This window comes from Cnephaeus nilssonii (genome assembly GCF_951640355.1).
Source record: "Cnephaeus nilssonii genome assembly, chromosome: 5".
NCBI classification, from domain to species: Eukaryota; Metazoa; Chordata; class Mammalia; order Chiroptera; family Vespertilionidae; genus Cnephaeus; species Cnephaeus nilssonii.
The window spans coordinates 102296056-102318859 of record NC_137076.1 but is presented as its reverse complement, the minus strand read 5'-3'; the positions used below and the strand labels follow the sequence as shown (position 1 = coordinate 102318859).

Below are 22804 nucleotides of genomic sequence, written 5' to 3'. Positions count from 1 at the left end.
GAAGATTTCATGAGCACTGTACCTTCCTAGGCTCCAAATATATGAGTTTTGATTATCGTTTGTTGCCTAATTCTGCCCCTAAGTCAGCCTACGCTTAATAATTCCAGGAGGCAAAAAGAGAGCCAGTTCCCTTTGGCTTCTTGACCATTTGGGGGAAAATGCAGATTCACACAGACCCCCCCCCCCACCACCACCACCACCACCACAATTTTATCATCCCCTCTGCTCCTTATTGAGAAAGCTGCCGAGGCAACTTTCAAATTGAAAAGACAAAGTCTTGGACCACAGACATGAACTCTGATTTCAGATGGGTATGCAGTGATACTCGCCAACATCTGACCACCGAGCAGCTGAATACAGGTGGAAGGGAAGGGAACTTTGGTGTGAAGAACCACAAGACCCAGGAGTAAGCGATCAGTAGTTATTTTTATGGTGCCTCCTACAAACTTATACTGTGGAAGATATAAAAGTATAAGACATATTCCTACCCTTTAAGAATGCAGCCAGAGAGAGAGAGAGAGAGAGAGAGAGAGAGAGAGAGAGAGAGAGAGAGAACGCATCCTCTAGCCCTCTAGCTGGGGAAACATGAGCAACACATTCAATGGTTAGACATCTGCCTGGCTAAATGCTGGGGAGACATCTGATGGGTCAAATGAAGTGGAAAACTCGGGGTCTCCAGTGGAGTCCTGAGGTTGGCACCGGGTTTGGATTTCAGTCCCACCTCTGTGACTCAGGACAGGCCACCTAGCTCATCTGCAGCTGATTCCGCTTCTTTAAAACCGAGGTAAAGCTTCCCAGCTTCCTTAGTAAAGATTACAAGGAATTTGAAAATGCTTCGTACGTTGTAAAGTGTGATATAAATAGGCAGGGTTATTATTACTGACTTGAAGTACAGAAAGAGAAAGGAGATAGCAAGGTGTCAGCAAATAGAGCTTTCCCTGAAAAACAAAAACCTCATCAGGTTTCTCCTGCTCAAAAACCATTGCCCAAAGCAGGGGTTGGTGAGCTATGCCTGTCCCCAACCCCCAGGCCAGATCTGGCCTGATGCCTGTTTTACAGATGAAGTTTTATTAGAATACAGTCACAGCCATTTGTTGCCATATTGTCTGTGGCTGCGTTCTTGCCACACACAGAGTTGAATAGTTGTGACAGAGACTGTAAGGCCAGAAAAGCTGAAAATATTTACTATCTGGCCCTTTAGAGAAAAAAGTTGCTGACTCCTGAAGTAAAGGCTAAAGCGTAAATCCCATTTAACATGTAAGTGCCACTGATGCTTGAAGCCGGATCTGAATACATGAGATGAATCATGTAGCTTCCTCCATCCACATCATCCCCTACTCTGTACAGCATTATGCACCACCTCCCAGATGCTGGTTCTATTTGAGGTGGCTCTTCAAGGCCCCTTCTTAGTGCTGCAGTAGTACTCAGGTCTTATTCATTTCTGTAATCTCCACCATGTTTGTCACAGTGCCCAGGTCATAGCAGCTTCTCAATATGGTTTCACCAAACTCACTGAGTCATGGACAGAGCTAGCATAATAACTAAATGACAGACATATTTCATTCATCCTAGAGACCTAGTGATTGTCTATCTTTGAAAGAGAAAGCAAGTTGGAAGTGAATTAATTTGTCGTTTAATAATTAGTTACACAAATATTTATTCCATGCCAACTATGCAACTATTCCATGCTATAGAAGCTAAGGCAATTAGGTAATACTGGATTATATTCATTCCTTCGACAAGAATTCACTTAACATGGGCTCTGTATCAAGCTGGGTGTAAGGGCCAGGGGTTCAGAGTGGACTGTGACCAGTGTCTGCCCTCAGGATCTTGCAGTCTAGTTGAGGAGGCTGAAGGTCAATCACTGTACAGGGAGCTAAGCCCAATGCCAATGTGGTACATGAAGTATGGACATGGCAGGGCGAGGGCAGGATTCCTGGGAATGCCATCCTTGTGCACTGCATCCTGAAAATTTACCCCCAGTTTACTCTCCAGAGGGAAAGTGCATGGAGCAAGACACTCTCATGAGTATCTCATGGTCCCCGTTGGGTTCTATCTAATGAGCTAACATGGCCATGCCGACCATGTTATGTACATGATCTGATTTAATCCTCACAACAACTCTGTGTGGTTTTACAAAGGCCACGGCACTTGTTCCAGGTCAACAGTCAGGAAGTGGAAGATGCTAGTCAAGTCAACCATAGGCTAACGCCTATGCACTCAGTCTTTCACTGTAGAGCCTAAAAGTCACAGCAGAGAGCTGGGAGTCTTTTCCAGAGAAAGTCCAAAGTTTAAGCCCTACAATGATAGTGCTAAATGTTTCTGTAGCTACCAAATGGACACGATTTCATGAGAACCATCCAATGTGGACCACGCATAGTTCATGGTTGGACCATAAACAGTCGCTGGTGTTCAGTAAGTCAACAATCAAGGGAGGAGAGAATAAAATGTCAAAGCAATAACAATAAAAAGATCAGCAATAACTCCCAGACACGGGGTGTGCAACGGGCTGCCACAACCACCTCCGGGGAGCGATTCTGGACTCTGGCCAGGATGTTAATTAAGCCCTAACCACCAAGGCCCAGGGAACCCCCTATCAATTAGTGGTGAGCTGGGAGCCTGTGAGACCTGAGGCCTATAAAAGGCTATTCCCTTTAGCCAGGTGTACTCCCCAGAACATGTCTGTGCAAAGGTCCTGGAGGGCAGTGGGGCAGAAGAATTGGAATATAAATATGAAACTTTTTAAGTGAAAATTTTTATATTATATTTACTATGCTTCCTAGGTTATGTCTAAGACACAAGAGTTTCCATATTCGCTTAATTGTTCAAATGATCACGTTTAACTTTTCATTCTTTATGCATACCAGAGGTAGTGTAAAACCAATACATATATGGGAAAATGCCAAATTTTAAATAAATTACATAATAAGAAATTGTTCTCCCATTTTATCGGCAATGATGAAAAAAAGTCATCAGAAACTGACCAAACACAGTGACAAAGAGGCTCTGCTAAAAAGGCGTCTCATGCAGTAATAGTGGGGTTATACATTAGAACTTTCTGGAAGGAAAAGTGATAATATCAACAAAATGTAAAGTGTATGGGTACTTTAACCCACTAATTCTTCTTCTAGGAATTTACTCCAAGGTTCACAAAAAAAAAATGTTACTTACAGGATTATTCATAATATCAAATATTTAGAAACAACCTAATATCCACAAAAGGATACCATTTTAAAAAACCATGGTATAACTAGACAACAGAGTCTGGTTCGCCCACTTAAAAGGAGGGTGTGAATCTATTAGCCATAATATAAAACTTTCCCCATGCTGTTCAGTTTTTTTAAAGGATTGCCGTGAGTCTGCATGGGAGTGCGATGTGCATGCCTGGTGACCTGAATCGCATGCATACAGAGTGGCTCTTTATGGATGGTGAGATTTCAGATGATTTTTTTTCTTCCTTTTTTGTTAATCTTCACTATTTGAATGTTTGCAATGCACATGTAATATCTTTAAAAATAGAAAACCAACTGTTTTTGAAGCTCAAAAGGAAATATCTCAAGGGTACATAAACTGCTGGAGAAAAAGCAGGGCTAAAACCAGAATAATGGCTGACTTTCAGAAGGAAAGGGGGGAGGGACTTTGAACCCTGCCTGACAGCCTTGCACCAGAAGTCCCTTTCCAGTCCTGGAAGAGGCAGGAAGTGCAGTGGTCAGGATCCTGTGTGCACGGTCAGTCCTCGAGTTCAAATGTCAGCTCTGGCACGTACCAGGTGAATGACTTGGGGCAAATTACTTAACCTCCCGTGCCTCAGTTTCCCGATTTATAAACAGAGATGCTGATAGTACCTGCCTCTATGAACGTCACAAGGATTAAAGAAGAAAGTAAATGAAAAACAGCTATCACAATGCCTAGCACATAACCAATGTTCACTAAACATTAGCTTATGAAAACCAGCTTCAGACCACTGTAGTCAAAGTGAGTTAACTTTACCAGAACAAAACACTAATGAACAGGAAGGGAGAGAGAAAAGGTGGAGGACAATAACCTAAATTAATCCACAAAAGTAGACAAATAAATACCTAGGCTCTGCAGCACAAGAGGAGTAGCAGGGCCTCAGGACAAGCTGACAAGTCATTTGCACTATAGATGGATCCTGTTCCCTTTCAGGCCCGGCCACTCACTGCCCCACAACGCTGGCTTAGTTGGTCCTTCTCAAGGGAGCCGGGAGCAGGGAAAGCTGAAATTGCCCTGCTCATTACCTAGTAATCCCCGAAGAAAGAAGACGACTCTAAGGCTGAGAACCATAGACAGAATGTGCACTATTTTATGACACTCATTTTCTTTTAAAACTCTTTGGTCAACCCAGGCATGCTTCCAACTTGTCTGACCCCAGTGTGATCCCTTGAACTTGCAGTGAATAGGTCCACTTTGCCATGTAGGGATAGTCCCTTGCATCTCTCTAGGCCTGCAGGGGCCTTCTCCTTTCTCAAATCACTGATCTCATCTGTCTGCACTCAGGGCAGGTCCCAAGGGGACAAAATCAGAACCTCACGGCTAAGAACCCAAGCTTTGGAATCGCAGATATCTGGGTTCACATTTCAGTTTCTTCACTGAGTACTTACTCTCTCTGAGCCTCAGCTTCCCCATCAGTCCAATAAGAATCCTGACACCTGAAAGGTTATGTTGTAAGGATTAACTGAGATAATGCAATAATGAAAAGGCAATGGCGTGTAGAGGTTAAGAGTAGGGAATGAATGAGTTCCAGCTTAGAACAGCTCCGGGCACATTAGTGAGTCCTCAGTAAATGAGTTGTTATGATTAATGCATGGAAAGCCCTCAGCACGGTAAAAATAAGTGTTCAATAAATGGTAACGGTTATTGTTACAAGGCACACTTCCCAAAGAGAATTTTATGCACATTTATCTCCTGGAAAGCAATTTAAAAAATGAAGACATTAGGGAAGATCTTGTCCCCAAGTAAACGCTACAGTCATAGCAGAGAGAACTCACTGTCCTGTTGCCCTGGCAGGGGACCCTAGCACCCCTGTGCCCAGGTTCTCCTTTGCTTCCAAAGGACCTTCATCCAGCCATCCACTCCATGAACACATGCCCATGAAGCACCCACAATGAGCCCAAAGGAGGGCTGGGAATACCCAAGGTGGCTCTGGCCCTGCCATGCTGGAGCTTACGAGGTAGAGGCACATCAAATGAATACACACACACACACACACACACACACACACACACACACACACAAATGATTACTTAAGGACGGCTGCAATTGGTGTTATGAAGTATGTGATGGGAAGGTATAATGGTCTAGCGCTGGAGGTGTACATGAGGGAGGAGTCCTTGGGAAGGCTCCCTGAGGAAGTAACATTTAAGCTGGGACTTCGGGGATGAATAGGAGTTGGCTGGCGATGCCCAGGAGTGAAGGAGGAAATGATCAGGCCAATGGGCATTTAGCTCCGAGGCCCTGCAGCCACAAGGTGACAGGGTAACAGAAGGCAGGACAGGGTGATTGACTTGCTCCTAAACCCTCCGCTCAGCAGCACCCCACTGGGTGGTGGAATTTGGAGAGAATCCCAGGTCCTCAGGAACTGCACTCTCAGTTGTCGTCTCTTCCCTTTCAGACTCTCCTTGCCTGCTGGCAAAGACAGCCGAGCCTCAGACCCCCAGTGCCGGGGCCAAGGGCCAGCCTTTCTCAGCTTAGATCCCCAGCGGCTACAGCCAAGGATCACTTGCCCCGCTATGAACCTGAGCCACGTGTGAACCACGACAGGGACGCTGCCCTCTGCATGGCTTCAGATGCCTCACGCCTGTCCTGGTCACACCCCACCGGGTTCTGTGAGGCTGTTTAGGAAGATACGTGTCCCCCGCTGCAGGAGAGGGGCAGAGCATGAAAAGACACAATGGCTCTGAGGGTGGGATCTGTGATTGACAGAAACGGGGCGGCTCCCTTAGGAGCATCATGGAGCATCAAAGAAGCAGACCCCCAGGCCACCGATTTCTCCGCCTGCGTACATGCCCTGGCAAGAAGATGTGCTTAAGCGTCCTGTAGTTTTACACTGGAGACGGATGCTCCGGCAAAGGAAGCCGCCTGTTCCAGACGTAGCAGGTCTCCTTCGGAATTCACACACTGGGAGTCTGGCGCTATCCCCTAAATGGTACTTTTGTTGTCTTTGTGTTCAAGGCGGCAAGCTTTTCCCAGGATCGGAGCCGCCTGCCAGCCTCTCTTGATAAACAGCCCACCAGCTCTCTTGGTAGATTGGATGTTTAATAATTAGCCTAACTCATTGTTTATCTAAGTGGCAATTATCGCTGCAATGAAATAATATTGTAACTGCAGGGGAAGCATTGCGGATAGCTCCCGAGTGGAAGCCACGGGCTGGGGATGGCCCACACGGCCTGCTCCTCTCCGAGGAAAGGGCCGCTCCGTCTCGGCCGGCAGGTCTCTGTGTCTGAGATGCCAGCGCCGGAGACCGCTCCCATGACCTAAGGACATGTGCCCAGGACACGTGTACGGTCCCGATCCTGCCAACTGAGGCTCAATGGCCCAGCAAAATACGAAAATGCGCCCGGTGCTGCTGAAGCGGAACAGCCTGGAGTCGGTGGCGTTCGCCAAGCAGCCGCACCACCGCCGCAGCAAGTCTCAGCAGGTGCGGTTCAAGGAAGATGGGACCAGTAAGCCTCCGCCTGGCCTGGCCGGGGTGGACGTCCACGCGACCGAGGACCCGGCTGTGACGGGCAAGACCCAAGAACCCAGACACCATCCCCTCCCCGCCTACTCGCTCTCCTTCCCCCGGTCCCAGAAGGCAGGGGGCTACCGGAACATCGCGATCCAAACCTCCCCCAGTCTCAGGAAGCATTTCCCGATCTTCAAAAGGAAGAGACTCACAGCCAGTAAGTCCCTGGTGGAAATGCCAACAGCATTCCAAAGTGCCATCCAGGTCAACGGCAACCTCTCGGAACAGGACATGGTAGCTTCTGACCTCGCCTGCTTACGGCTGGCGCAGCACCTTGAGGACGGGCCTCGCAGGGTCCAGGTGTCGCACCCGTTTCTCCCTCGAATGCCCAAGGTGCAGAGCAACGGGCCGGTGAGCCTATGCTTGGAAGCAGGAGCTGCGAGGGCCTCAGAGAGAGCAACCGCTGCCATTCAGGTCCCCGATGATATTTATCACAGCCCGGCCTGGGCAGCTGGAGAGCCCGCAGAGATAAGCAACTCTGTCCACCCCTTGGTGGGCCTGTGTCCAGGTGATGGGCGAAGCGTGCTGCCGTCAGATTCAGAAAGACCCCCCTCCTGCTTGAACGCCACCAGCGGTGCCAACCCCATGCCAGGCACAGGGAAACTTAAACCTGAATTGCTTTTGCCCAAAGACAACTCTGGGGACCCAGACTTTGGCCCACTGTCATCTCTGTCAAAGGAAGCGTGTGCTCCCTCGCCTCCACGGACTCACGGCTCCCCCTCGCCAGGCTCCCACGGACAGCCAGCCCATCCAGGAGGGGCTTCGGACTGTCCGTCATCGAGCAGCAATCACCAGGACCTGCCGTCACTCAAACCGAACCACCCATCCAAAGCTGGCCCTGCGTGTCAGGAGCAGACAGCAAGGAACCCCACCCAGTCGGACGCCCTGGAGTTTCGAAACTGTCCAGGGAACGATCACCTCCCGTCCTCTCGTCCAAGGAGGGAGAGCAAACTTCAGAGCAACAGGGAGATGAGCCAGATTCACCTGGCCCGGGGCGAACTCTGCGACCTCCAGGGCAGGCTGCAGTCCGTGGAGGAGTCCCTGCACTCGAACCAAGAGAAAATTAAAGTCCTTCTGAATGTAATTCAAGACTTGGAGAAAGCTCGGGCTCTCACCGAAGGGTAAGGTGATTTTCTCTTTACATTAAAAACTACTGTGTCCAGTCGTTTGCCAGGAGAGGAGCAGACACAGAGAGAGCGAGCATTGGTTTCTGTCAGTAAAATGTCTCCAAAAATGTCTGCATTTCAGTTGTTTCCTCAAATCCTAAGCAATGGTCTCCCTTAATTCCAACTGGGCCTCATTCAATTCTAGGCTTTGGTGGACTCCCACGACTATTTGTTTTTGTTTCCAAATATCAACAGACTAGAGACAAGGGGGCGAGGAAGCAGCAGGGCCTGAAAGGATTGTAAGATGGGGGTCCGGTTGATAAATGGTGGGGGGAAGTGATAGCCCACAGGCACTGCCCCCACCCAGCCTCGAAGCAACTTGTGGCGTTTGCAAAGGATTTTGGTTATTTGTGTGTTTGTCACAAAGGACGCGAGGTGGCCACCAAGCTTACTGTTGACCTTGCCCTCCACTGACCAGTCTCAGGGCGTGGGCCAGGCCATCGCTGACCAAGGAGGTAGAAACTGCAACGAGATCACAATTCTGCAGAGAGAACAAGCCACTCGGTGCTTTCCTGGGTGACTCACACCAGCCTGGGCAGGGGAGGCAGTTACTTATTTAGGTGTGACGTGTTCGTCCCTCGAAAATGCGCTCCCTAAAGACTGAGAGGAAGGAATGGTGACGCTCATCCACACAAGGGAAGGAGAGAGCTGAGGGAATTAAGTGACATTTGCTGCTAGGAATCATAGTCAGCATTGCCTTGTGAGAGAACAGCACTGAGGTGGCCCAGAGAGACACACACTGGACTAAGGGGTTGGGAGTTTTAACAACCTCCCCCACCCCACCCCCCGCTCATTTGCGAAGTCCCTCAGTGTCCCTTCTGTCACGAGGGGTGAAGAAGAGCAGGGTCATCCCCAGGATTGTTGTCAGCGTGAGGAAACCCGCAGATGTGAAAGTGCATAAACGTGTATAAACCCTCTAGAAACACGAGGTCCCATGATCATGGCTCCTCGTGTATTTGTAATGGTCACGTGGATTCAGGGCACGGCTCTCCTGGGAGGGCCAGTGCCACACTGCGGGAAGGAGTCAGTAGGCTGCGTGCACGCCCTGGGACTTTCGCCCATAGATTTATCCCGCAAATGCTCTATCTTGCAGGCGCAACTTTTATCGAACCGGCCAAGATCTCAACAATTGCAGTACCTGCCAGAACACGGCGTGCATCATATACAGGTACCTGGCCACAGCGGAGGCCGGCTGTGGAGCGCGGAAGCTACGGGTCCACAGAACCTTCTCGTAAACTCTCTTAGAGGCAGAAAGTCAAGAGAGAGGCAAAGACGGGAGGCCTTTCAATACCCGAGACTTAAATATCAAGGTGTTTAACTGTGAGACGTTAACATCTGGTTCTAAAGTAGGCATGACTTTGCTTTCTTACAGTAAGGCCTCTGAGCACATCCTTTTGATAATGATCCTGCACTTACTGAACACTCTGCGTGCACACTGGCATCTCATTTCAAACGTTTACCTGATGAGGTAGGCATTCATGTCCTTGGGGAAGTTAAGCCCCGTGACCCGGCTCACATACAGCATTTTCAGAGAAGGGCTCAGGCTCAGGACTCCAGTCCAGACCTTTCTGACCCCAAACCTTGTGGTCCCAATTATTGCACCTCAATGCCTCTTCCTCAACAGCAGCTAGCAGGCCAAGCACTCACTATCCGTCAAAAGATATGCTCGGCACTTTGCATTTCTAAGTGCATCATTTCCTTCCAGCAGGGGAAAGACTGCTGCAATAAAGTGGGTTTTTATAAGTAATAGAAGGGAAAGCATCATATAATAGTGAGAACAGTCCAAACCCCCAAGTCTGGGGCTCAGTTTCCTCATCCATAGGGTGGGGACCATTATCCCTGTACAGAGTTGCCACAAGGAGCAAATGGGGTAATATATGTGAATGCCTTTGTGACTGCAGAGCTCTGTACAATCCAAGGCCTTATTATCGTTATTACTAGAAAGATCAATGCCCCCTGAGCGGGAAGCCCATTTCAGTGGCCTGGTGGAAATGCAGTCAAAAGCAGTCATTTCAGTTGATGGCATCTAATTCTGACAAAAGTGTATGGTTTTGCTTTCTCTATTACGTTTCTCTCGGATGAAAAGGGCAGCCCAACTGGGTTGCCTGTGTCTTCTTCTAAATTCTTCTCATTCTCTCCCGCAGAATCCCGAGATTTTGTCCCAATAAGGGATGGGAGGCCTGGAGGTCAGAAGGCCCCTACACTTAGGCAGGGCCTTGGACGTTTCTTTCATCGAAATGTCAATGCCTTTCACCTAGGAGCCTCGGAACTACATATTTTCACCAAATGGCAGAATCTTCAGGAGCGAGCACAGAAAATGCCCTTTACCTCCGTGCGAAAGTTCCCCTGCAAACACTCCCCCAAAAGGCAGGGGACATTGTAAATAATAAGTAGGCAGGCTCATCCATTGTCACCTTTTTGCTCCCTTCTTTTTTAAACATCTATCTTAAGCAAATTTTCTAAGCTCTAGGAAGACAAAACTTATTAAATGTCTAGACAGCTAGGCAGGACAAAAAAAAATCTATTCATCATAAACAATAATTATGTTTAACTAATCTCCATTCAAATTTTGCATAGTCTCTTTTCTTCCTCAGCCAGATGATGTATTTTCTATTACCTTAAGATGACTTTTTATTTAGCTTATGTAAATGAAAAGGACAAGTGACTGTTGCCCAGGCTACTGTGAGCTTCATGGCCTGGCTGTGGGCAGATCATTTCTGACCCCTGAGTTACCTCATCTGAACAATGAGGGCCTTTAATTAGATGCTCCCTCTGGTCCCTTTCAGTCCTGACATTCGGGTGTTCTGTGCTCAATTAAAAGTGGCAATATTTGGTTACACTATGACCTTCCCACAAGTCTGAGAATGTTTGCATTTTCCTGTAGCTACTTCAAACATCCCCAGCAAACAGTCTAAATTAATTTACACCCCTGGAAAGGTTAGTAAACCTTCATGCACACGTCCCTTCCCAGTTTTCCAAGAGGAGCAGCCACTGTGTATATCCACTCCTCATCACCATTCAGAGCCAGTCTGTCCTCGCAGACAGTATCCGTACCCTTGTATCTAAACCATTGCGAAGGAACAGGCAATTAATTTGATGAAAGCAAAGAGATCAAACATCCCCATCATAGTAACAGTGAGAAGATGAGAGTTGTCATTTTTTTAAAACATTTCAAACGACTGCAAACCCTGTGTTGTGTCCTGTAAAGTCAGATCTTACATCTAATGAATAAGTGATGTGCAGTGCTCATCCTTGGGCCTTGTTCGGCTGTGGTCCCTCTCCTGACGGCGGATGGGCCCAGTGCCCGTCACTGTACATAAAGCACACGGGCTCAGGACGCGTTGCCTGCCAGGTCTGTCTCCCTGGAGATGTTGCTGCTAAGTTAGCAGCACAGGAGGTTTCTCAAGTGGCCCCATCGCCGAAGGCCTTGGCTAATGCTACTTGCTCCCATCAAGACATGTCATTGGTTCTGTCCAACTCAGTCTCTGCTCCAAGAGGAACCTTTTGTTTGCCCCCCTCCCCACAAGACTCCTTGGCTTTCTTCTTACCACAGACCACTTCCTTAGATCCCATCTCACCAAGAAGCACAGCACCACAAGGATGCCTGAGGCCTCCACGCATGGCTGTCAGGTGATTTCTTACACCAGGGAGAATGCACTCCTTTGAGTTTTGACTGCCACCGGCTCCAAGGGGAGGGGGCAGAAATCGGTTCTATGCCTCAAGCTGGTTCCAGGCTATTTAGTCTCCAGTCACACTCCTCCCCGATCCTTAGCATTGATTCTAGGACAAGTTTCTCAACGGGTTGGGCGAAGGCCACCTACGGCGCCTAAGATAAAATAATACTGGGTTACCGAGTGAGAAGGCTGTTCTCTTTCCAAGTTTACTTCCACCCTTGTGATGACCAAGAGGGAAATGTCGAAGTTGGTGCTAGAATGTCTTCAAAAGCTTTTCTACGCTTATTGATCACGCTTCTTTGCCCAGACAGAGTAGGTCTCAGGCTCATAGCCATAGGCAAGCAACAGTATCTAGCCAGAATGTAATCATTTAAAAATTTTTTATTGAAGCTTTTAACTTCTAAAACAAGTCCCCCTACATATTCATTGTAAATGATGCATGTCTCCATTTTCAAAAGTGGTATCGACTATTTTATATACACGTTTTGAAGTTTAAATAGAAAATTGATTTAAGGAAGAAAAGCATTAAGTCAATAGTTTCACAAAAACCATGAAGATAGTGAACGAATGATTGAAGTTTGAGAAATGGAGCTCGGAGCAATCAGCTCCCCTTCTTCTTCTCAAAGGCACGAGGTTTCCCAAGCCACACCCCTCCTCCTTCCCCCACTCCACCCCCTGCTCCTCCAGCCACATCTCCCTGCACTTCATCTTCAAGTTCACTCTGACAATCATTGCTGAGCCTCTTTGGAGGACTTTGACTACACCAATCATGCATTTATATTCTGGACATAGCCCCCAGGAAAAAAACCTTCTTGGTTTAAGTTGTAAAATGCATCAAATGTTTTAAGGGAAGAGAATAGGAAGTCTTTCTCAGAAAAAAAATTTCCTCTACCATCCAAACATGTTACTTGGGAAATGGAAATAAAGAGCATGCTGCAAACTTAGCCTTTTTAATGGGTGAAGGGAGAGGTTGAAAGGGGCTAGAGAGAAACAGAAGAGCTGTTGTTTGTGTGGGGGTCTAGCTGGACAGGCTGTCTCCTCCTCTCCTCCTCAGCTTCTTTTCATGGTTTCAACTGTACTCGTGAATTATTTATTAATTTAATTTTATTATCTACTTACTTATTTGTTAATCCTCACCTGAGGCTATGTTCTCCATAGATTTTTAGAGAGAGTGGAAGGAGGGAGAGGGGAGAAAGAGAAAGAAACATCAATGTGAGATGGATTGTCACCTCTGGCACTTGCCCTGACGTGGGCCAGGATGTGGCCTGCAACCGAGGTACATGCCCTTGACTGGGAATCAAACGCGGACCCTTCAGTCTGTGGGCTGATGTTCTAACCACTGAGCAAAACTGGCCAGGGCTGTACTCATGGATTTTAAGTTGATGTCTTATGACACTCCCGTCTTCTCCTACCTCTTTCATCAGCATGTTCTCTCTCTCTCTCTCTCTCCCCTAACTACAGGGACATAGCAACTATCTCAAAGGCATCTCAGATTCACCAGCTTTGATATTCAGAACTTATCACAAGGAGTCTCTCTGGAGCACAGGCCTAAGCCTTCTAACTGTGTGCCCGCCAGAGAAAACCCTGGCCGCCACCTTCCAAAGAGCTCCACGAGTCCCCGGGGGCCACCTGGTTGGTAGTGCTTGGGAGCCTTCCGTTAGTTCCTTTCTATGGTGAAGTGTTTTGGACACTGGGTCTTGGCCTTGCTTGCCACTTACAGCTATTTATTAGCTAACCTGAGAACAAGGTATTTCACTAGAAATGTAATATGCACCCAGGCCTGTGGGTTTAGCAACCAACTTTCCACTTCAATTATTTAGTATTTTCCTTTGGTCTGCTTAGGCGGCTCTCCCAGCAGGGAGCCCGGTGATTGCAAGAGCCAGGTCTTCCGGTCACAGTCCTCTTTTTGGCCAAAAAATGGAAGTCCCAGTGAAAAACACCCACAAAGCATACAGCCTATCTGTTCTTTCTAGTAATCACAGACGCATCTGCGGCTCTCAGCACATTTCAACATGGACTGAGCAGCATTCACTTCAAAGGCTGGACCTTGCACATCATAGCAATACCAACCAGCCTCCCTACATAACCACCGCCAGACATAGCTCAAGCCGTCTCTTTAAGGAACAGGCATAAAGTCAGAGGTACATATGGAAATTTCTCCGAGCCCCAACTGGTTGATCCCCAAGATATTTGCCTCTGGTCCCTGTTTCTCTCAGCAGCATGTTATCCCTTCCTTCTTCTCCCCAGAGAATAAGGGGAAAAGGATTTACAGCATCAGCAATTTATCTGCAATAAAAAATGAAACCTATTTTAATGCATTAATAGCTAAAGAGGCTGAAACATGCCATAAATATAAAATCAAGCAAGCTGAGAATTTCCCAGGAATAACAAACGGATGGCTGCTGGCACAGAGGCCACGGTTGACCACAGAATGACCTAATCTTTATTTCTCTGTCAAGTAAATGTAACAATCATTACCACTTGTCCTACCAGGCACTGAGCCAGGCAGTTTGCTGAACACTGTACGCACAGCATCTCATCTCACACTCCCAACAACCCTGATGTACGAGTATGGTTATTATTCCCATTTTACAGATGAGGAAATGGAGACTCAGAGAGGGTCTGTGACTTGTCCAAGATCCAACAGAGCTGGGGCTGAAACAGGCCCTCCTTTCGGGAGATTTTCCTGTCCCTTCCCCTCTTACCTGGGACCTGGCATAATCAGTGAATATATGTGGTCACGTTCTCTGAGCGGGCCTGTCCTGGCTGAGGGCTTAACAGGAAGACCTCCTCGTTCCAGAGCCACAGAACCCAGAGCGCAGGGTTCTCTCAATTAGCCATCAGCATGATGATTCTTGCAGCTCATGTTCCAGTACCCGGAGGAGAACCTGTGATTCCCTGAGGACTTGTCAGCAGACGCATGCCCTAGGGGAAGGGGTGCCCTTGCCAACCTGAAATGGCTGCAAGTTGTGAAGCTTAAAATTACACCCTATAAATAACAAGCAAACTGGTCATTAGGAGAAAGTTTCAGGAGCGGGGGCGGGAGGGTGAGGCGAGGCAGTGAGACAAACTAACTCAAGCGCCTACGTGCCAAGGCTGGGATCCTTCCCCAAAAAAAAGTAACTTGATTATCCAAGGAGAGAGGCACCAAACTGCCCTCGCTGAGCTCACTGAGGCCGCCAGCTCATTCTTTAGAGAAGAAACCTGTAGGAGGTCCCTATGTCTGTGGTCACAGGGCCCTGTGAGCAAGGAGCCACAGAAACCCTCGCAGAGGGAGGAGGTAGAGAGGGACCTGGAGGATGCTCCATCTTCAGGGAGGTGTCGTGGACCATTAGTTTCTCAGCCAACCTGCTTGGAGAGTGGTTTGTGGCAGGGGTTTGTCCCTTTCTCTTTAATAAAAGACCAGGCCCCTTTGCTGAGAAAGAAGGGCAGAGGGCCCCCTGCAGACCTCAGCAGCCTACCACACCAAAGACAAAGACGACGGCTGAGCCCACCTATTATTTGAGTTTGCTGCCTGCTAAGGGGGTGCCCATCTTCTCTGGGTACACAGCTTCCCACCAGCACTGCCCTGCAATCTGGAAACACCATTGCAGGGTGAGCTGGTTCCACAGGGGACAGGGCGGTCATGTACCATGCCTTGGTCACCACCACCTCGGCACCCCCACCCCACACACATTTGATGGCCAGGATCTCAGTCCAGTCTGTTTTAGTGCACCAGCTTCAGAGTTAGACCATCTTGGTTCAAATCCTTGCTCTGTCGTTTACTAGTGTGTGGCCGTAATCTGCCCTTGCCTCGGTTTCCTCATTTATGGAACAAAGATAGTATCCATCTAAGGGGGCCATGAGAATTACATGAGGCATGTGGGCATTACTAACCTTGCAGTGCAGAGTCTACAATATAGATTTCACTGCACGAATGACAGTCCTCCTCTTCTTCCTCCACCTCCTCCTCCTCCTCATTCTCTTTTCCTTCTCCTTTTCCTCTCACCTTCCCTCTTCCCCCTCCTCCATCTTCTTCTCTTCATTATTATTAGTTGGAATTGTAATGCGTCCTCACCTAACATGGTCCAGGTACTCTTCTGTTATTTCTTTTAGATTAAGTCCCTGGTAGTAGCCAGGCCCTGGGCTAAAACATCTCATTGCTCTTTAGGAAGAACAAGGACTAAGAGTCTGGAAACCAAGCTTATATTCTGTTCATAACTTACAGTGTGACTTCTCCATGCCAACTCATTTGTCAATTAAATGGGGACAACAATTTTCCCATTTTCCTGGGCTATCATGAGGATAAAATGAAAACACAGATCTGACAGGTTTGCAATTTGAAAGTGCTACTCAAAAGTAAGGGGTTTCTATTAATTCATCTGTTTCTGTATAAACGTGTATTTCTTGTTGGCCTACCTAACTTTGATTTGTCCAGCCAAGCTGCTGCATCCAGACCCAGGCTCTGTTGTTTGCTCTTGTACTAATGTATCCATCTACTTTTTGCTTCTATTTCTTCTTCCAAACAATCCATGACTTAGGTTTCCCACTGCTTCCAATTTCCTAGAAAAACATCCCTGTGCTTTTCACCTGGCCTGATGGCTGAGGCATTGATGTGTGAGCTGGACTAGTGAGATGCCCTCCAGAGGGACACCTGAAAGCTCTCCCATTCCTGGCTGACAGCTCACTTTCTAAAAGAATGCAGTACCACACCTAGACAGATCACATGGGCAGGGCTCCAAGGCTCCCTTAGACAGTGACTGGGGCAGCCTGAACCCGGTGTCAGATATTCCTCAGAGGACCAACCGCCCTGACCTCGACTGCTCCACATGACCTCAATGGATGCAGGCCTGAATTCTGTACTGTAACAATTTCTTGGCCCCACTGTGAGCCAGAGCCCTGCAAACTAAGCCCTCGGCACTCCTCTTCATCCTTACAGAATATGGGTGGCCGAAGATGGTAAGGGTGGGCTGGGAGGGAGATTAAGAGAAGAAGAGAAGGGGAAGCAAGGTTTAAGAAGTTACTGGTGTTCACCTTGATACCAAACCCAAGGCAGACGGCATTCCCTAGAATCTACAAACAACCCTCTCCTTGACTTCTCACCAAGTAGACAATTTATTCCTCTTATCAGGAGGTTGCTGAATGTGGTGTGAGTTGGCTAAAAAGGAAGGTGAAGGGTATCTCCTTCCCTCCATCCAGCTTCAAGATGAAAAGAGATGAGACTCTATACATATTCCTCCAAACTAAAGAATAGTTTGTCAAGAATAAGAAGGAAAGTGACAATTTCCCTTTATGTTAATAAATTGCTTTGTCCTAAAAAAACAATCAATTTCTTTCCTAAGTTCACACACTTCGCTATGCTCTGCTTTTTGCCTGGCCTTGTAAAGAAAGTTACTTTCAATCTCCTTCCAATTGTCAAAATCAGTGGGGGCAATTGCAAGAGAGGTGGGGGGAGAGCTCTAAGTCCTAATGATTATAAGGCAATCCTGTGGTGTTTCCATAGAAACATAGAATGTATTCTTTCCTGAATGTACATGGAGGGGAGGGGTGAAGAGTGATAATGCTGGCAAGGTATACAATTACTGAAGAGCAGGTATGAGTGAAGAGACATTCAGCCCATAAGATAGGAAGACAAAAGACTTAGTGAAGAGTGGAGTGGGCAGAGACCATATCCTACGTGAAGACATTTCACCTGTCATTGTGTCCCATCTGTGCAACTATCCAGTGAGAGAGCTTTATAGCCCCCACTTTCAACTGAGTCTCTGAAAGAGAAGCAACTTGTCCAAGGTCACCTAGCCGGTGAGTGGTATATCCTTGGTTCAAACTCGGGAGTGTTCCACTCAAAGCCTTTGCTCTAGCCTCTGTGTTGGGCTGCACTTTAAATCGTGATGATGAGACAGTTTCATTCTGCCTCCTGAATCTTCTCTCCCCGGGCCTGCCAATTCTGTACACATTCTCAATTCACCCACAGCGTTCTTTTTTTCCAATTGGTATTAGGACACTGCTGTGAGTCTTGACAAACTCAGGTGGTTTGTTGTTGTCATTGTTTATTCAAATTACGAAGTCAGAGAAATGTCACATATAAGGAGAAAAAGAAAGCTGGTTTTTGTGGATGCTTCTATCATTTGGTAGAAGTATATGGATAAAGAGCTGAAAAGTAGGCATAGTTGAGATAAATACAAGGCATATTTTAAAAGCAATTGTTAGTTTAACCATCTGTCTCACACACTGAGAAGTAAGATCCACAAGAGCAGTGTCCATGTCTGTCTGTCTGTCTTGTTGTGTTCCATAACTGAGCACAGTGTTGAGCCATGAACTGGATAGATGGTTGGATGGATGGGTGATAGATGGATGAGTGGATGGATGGATGAGTGGATGGGTGGATAGATGGAAGGATGGATGGATGGAGAGATGGCACAATTTTTCCAAGGTCATATAGCCAGTAGGTACCTAAGCATCTGGGACTAGATGTCAAAGCCCATGCTCTTCCATATCAGTTGGGCCCTTGGTGATGCTAAATTCATATGTGCTGACTTGAATTTACTGTCCTTCCTTGTCCTGTGTTTTTCAGTGTAGAATATGATTTTCGGCAGCAGGAAGGCAGGTTCCATGAAGTTCTACAGAGTCTGGAGGAAGCAGAGCCGGTTGAGGAGCCATGTCCCCCACCAAAGTCCACAGCAGAACCCCCTGTTCCTGAGAAACAGGACTTAAGGCGGAAAACCAAGAAGGTGAAGAAGAAATGCTTCTGGTGGATCTGAGCTTGTTGGGACCATGCCCTCTGCCCTCCCCCAAAACCTCCCGGAGATGGGGACCACTGCCCTCAGGTCTTCTCTACTTCTTAGCAAAGGCCCCAGACTGAGAGCCACTCAACCTGCGAAACCGGAAAGACTCCAGGGCTGGTGTAGCCGCTGCGGGACCCCTGACCGCCAGCCTCACCTGAGTGAGTGCCGCTGTTTGCTGAGGGCTTCACGGACCCTAGAGTGACCACTTGCCTAGTTCCCCATCACACACAACTAGGCCACAATTCTGGTTTGCGAGTCTAGGTTCCCACCCTGAACAAAGCCCCCATCGACTCTCCAACACCTCTATGATGCTAAGCACTTCCTTCTTATCCTTGGTTTGTCATCCGAAAAAAAAAAAAAAAAAAAGAAAGGTTATGTAGAGCAGGAAGTTAGAGTACAGTTAGAAACTGATACACCAGGAAAGATCAGTTACGTACACTGGTCGTTTTCTAAGATGTTGGCGTACATAGCATGACAGAAATGTTCCGGGCAAAAATGCAAAAGTGTCTGGTGGGCTGGGTCATTTTCATTTTAAAATAGCCCCTTGGCCCCAAATTAAGAATTTGTCATCTCATGCTGCGGGGGCCTTCCAGTCTGTGGCAGAATAAGATCACTGTAGGGGGACAAGGAACTTGGTGTGGCTATCCTGTAGTTGTAGCTCCAGGGCCCACTGTAAGCCACCATGCTTCTCAGCCTAGGGCATGAGACCACCTGGAAAATAGGTGGGATCTGGTTTGAACTTTAAGATTCCACAGTTGATTTCCCTGCAACATTTAAGATCATGAGATCCAGCAACCTGTCTGTTTCATCTGACCAGTAACATAAATAAGACTAAGGTAAAACACAACACTGGTTCTTACCCATTCATCCCTGCAATAGCTTTGTAGATAGGTTCTTAAATATAGTAATCTACATAATCTCCCTTCCTGGTGACCAGGCCATGATCACCTGATTGAATAAGCAGCAGGATGAGGGATATATATTTTTTTCCACTTTATTATTAAAGACCTTTCCTTCCCAAAGTCTGAATTCTTTTAAAGTCTGGCTCATTCTTTTGACAAGACCCCTATACATGTGGGTCCAGTCAAACTTGCATGGCTGAACAAACTACTAACATAATATAATTAAGTAATTGCTACATACTTTGGGGGATGAGGGTGGGTTCTCATTAAATTCTCTACCAGACTGTGCTCGGATGGATGCTGCTTAGAAAAGGGATCCTAAAGCTCAACATGGCACTCAATGAAGAAGGCATGTCATACCCCCCTTTGTTCAAGATCAGGTGTCTGAGTTAGAGTCTGCGGAGTACAGCATCCTGTGTGAACATGGGATGAACGTACCCCCACTGCAAATTGAGACGAATTGAGCAAACCACTCTGACAGTTGCACCTGCTCCTGCCACAGTGCTGCAGTGTGCAAGCTCTTTCAGTGAGAGTGAGAGGGAAATTTGGCAAGGAACCACAGCTTGCACTATTTAAGTCTTGGAATGTCATTCAAGATGTTCTTGTTCTGTTTCTAGAGTAATGTTTAAACCCACAGAGTGAGACCAGCATCCATAACGTTAAGTGGGAATTAAGATGAATACACTTGTCATACGGAGGAAGCCACATTTCAATAAGATATGCTATCACTGGCTGAAAGCCACAGATCTTCCTGTATCCACACAATCAACTCTCGGTTGGCCCCAACAATGGAAAAGAACAGCATCGAGGATAATCCAATAAAGCAAAATCATGTGGGATCTCTTATGTAATTTTATCCTGTAGTAGAGCTTCCATCTTAATTCGCTTTGCTTACACTAATTTTCAAGTTAATTTATAATCTTGGGAAGCATGAATATAATCCTGTTTCGGGAATTAAGAGACCCAGGCAACAGAATAGCCTAGTCCACTATCCTTTAACAAATGGCTTAAAATTTCAGGGCCTGTTTGTTCATTCTCAAATGGAGATATAAACACCTACTCGACCCACTTTATAAGCTCTGTGCATGGTCCAACATCAAATGAGCAGAATGACCCAGAGCTGAGGTGGCTTATTTGCCAAACTTAGCCCAGAATGACGAAGAGGTGTTTAAGGTCATTCTCTCAGAGTAGAACCCAACCCTTGGGTAATTAAAAAGCGCACGTTTTTATATACTTAGGTTGAGTTGGAGATATCAGATAAACCCTCAACTGAAAAATGAAATTGGGGTAGGAAATGTTGACGTTTCTAAAAATACAACCAAATGAGATTGCAATGAATCTATACCAAAGCACAACACAGCATTGCTGGGGCCACCAATCTAAAACTGGGAAGGAGGTCTCTTCTGGAAATTGAACATTTAAAATCATTTTGAGGGAAAGGCATTCAGTAAAACACCTTCCTGCTAATAAAAATGATCATCTCTGTTTAAAAAAATACACCCACACATATACATAGACCAAAACTCTATACCCATCTACTCATGTGAAAATCACCTCTTTGTAAAATATTATGTAACATCTACCATGATAATCTGCAAAAATGCTGTACTTGAGGTTGTATGGTTTTACACAGAGAGATTAATTTAGCCAAAATTACTTTTATAAAATTGAAGGGGAAAAGACTGATACATCAACTTAGGTTGCTGGAGTTTATGTAGCTGCTTTCTCTGTAGTTAAGAAAAAAATGTGTACTCGCTATACTTGGAACTTAATACCAGCTCATCTGTAGAGCCCCTTCTTAAAAACAATGTATAATGTAAGTTTTTGTAAATTTCTAAACTGTTTTAAATGGGATATTATCTTTTGCAATAAACTTACATATTTTTTCTTAGGTTTTAAGACTCCATTACTAGCTTGGGTTGATTTAAACTTAAGAAGGGTGATCCCTGCTCAGGCGGCATGGCTCAGTGGCTGAGCATCAATCTATGAACCAGAAAGTCATGGTTAGATTGCCGGTCAGGGCACATGCCCAGGTTGTGGGCTTGGTCCCTGGTGTGGGGTGTGCAGGAGGCAGCCAATCAATGATTCTCTCTCTTATCATTGATGTTTCTATCTCTCTCTCCCTCTCCCTTCATCTCTGAAATCAATAAAAATATATTTTTTTAAAAAGAAGGATGATACCTCAATGGTCCTAATGATAGGGATAGTTTTCATTACAATCTCTTCTATATGTTTTCCAAGAAAATAAAGAACAGATTGAGAATTTTGGACCATAATGGTGACGCGCCACGTGTCCTGGGAGCAAGGGAGGCAGAGTGAATGAACAGAACAGTTCCCAGCTCATTTGGATGAACACACATTCATGTTTTTATCATTATTATACCCATATACCAGGCCTATAATTTATTCAATATTCTTCTTTATTTTTCCTATAATTTTCTTCCTTAAAAGGCAACTTTATAACACCACCACAAGGAAACCCAATTGTGTTCCAAATATAGAGGATGAAATAAAAATAATTTTATTAAATTCTTGTTAGAGACTGTTGAGTGCTGAAAGTGCTAAGCCTGAGACCAGCTCTCTTTGTTAAGGGAGTTAGCAAACCTTCAACATGCGCTAAAGCCACTTGGACACGAAACGTTTTCTACTTGATCGGGATGTTCAAGAGAGAATTGAAAAGAAAAAAACCTTTCCCATCATGTTATTAAATCCCCACCACCACCACCACCCCCCAAACCATCTAAAACCAGCTTATTTACCAATTTGTGGGGTGGGGGACTGGACATAGAGTCAGAAGTCTTGACACATGGGTTTGATATTGTGCTACCTTCTTTTTGCCAGGTGACTTTGGGAAAGTTAACCTCAGTCCTCAGTGAGCCTCTGATTTCTATACAACTGAACATAATCCTTGCCTTACAAGGGTGTCTGAAAACTAAGTAGGTGAAAGCCCTGAGCACAATGGAGGGCCCACAACAGGTGCTCAATAAGTGTGTATTCACTCATTTGCTGATTGAAGTACATTGAGAGGATGGAAGATGGCTTCATGGGGCTGCAGTGGGTTTTCGGAAACAGGCTTAAGATTTTCTCCAGGCAAATAGTGGTGGTGATCAGGGAATGAACTCTTCCTGCCTGAGAAAGACCAGAAACCATGGCAATGAACATTACTTAACAAAGTCCTCAGTGATCCAGGAGATGCAGGCAGATCAGCCCAGCACAGCACTCTGAGGAATCGGATGTCCTGGAGGTGAAAGGTACCGTGGGAGTTGGGACCCTGCCATTTCAAGCTTCTGGCGATTAAGTGAGGCCAGTTGACTGGTCCCAGGACTCGCAGCAGTCACGTGGGGAAGTGAGTGTTGGAAGCAATGTGGTTGGTGGGTGGAACACATAAGAGTCTACCAGACACCAGCTCCCAGGGCAGCTTCAGGAACCACTGACACTAGACTTGAGAGCCTTTGCTATCTGCTTTCCAGTCACACAGAGTCACCTTGAGCTCCTCAGGCCTAGCATGCAACACTCCCTCGAGGATCTGTGTGCACTTGTCCTTCTGCCTGGGACA

At 46.5% G+C, this 22804-nt stretch overlaps 2 protein-coding genes across 2 annotated transcripts in view; one reads left to right on the top strand and one right to left on the bottom strand.

Annotated features, from left to right (window-relative positions):
* INSYN2B (inhibitory synaptic factor family member 2B) overlaps positions 1–21037 on the top strand; it is a 100974-nt gene extending 79937 nt beyond the window's left edge. Inside the window, exons 2-4 of the mRNA XM_079772612.1 lie at positions 5633–7866; positions 9005–9079; positions 18136–21037. Coding sequence (XP_079628738.1) covers positions 6551–7866; positions 9005–9079; positions 18136–18322 — 1578 coding nt within the window. The 5' untranslated portion in view covers positions 5633–6550 and the 3' untranslated portion in view covers positions 18323–21037. The remainder of the gene's footprint in view (positions 1–5632; positions 7867–9004; positions 9080–18135) is intronic.
* The window catches only part of DOCK2 (dedicator of cytokinesis 2), a 365999-nt gene that overhangs the window by 167082 nt on the left and 176113 nt on the right, over positions 1–22804 (bottom strand). The gene's annotated exons all lie outside the window — the stretch shown is intronic.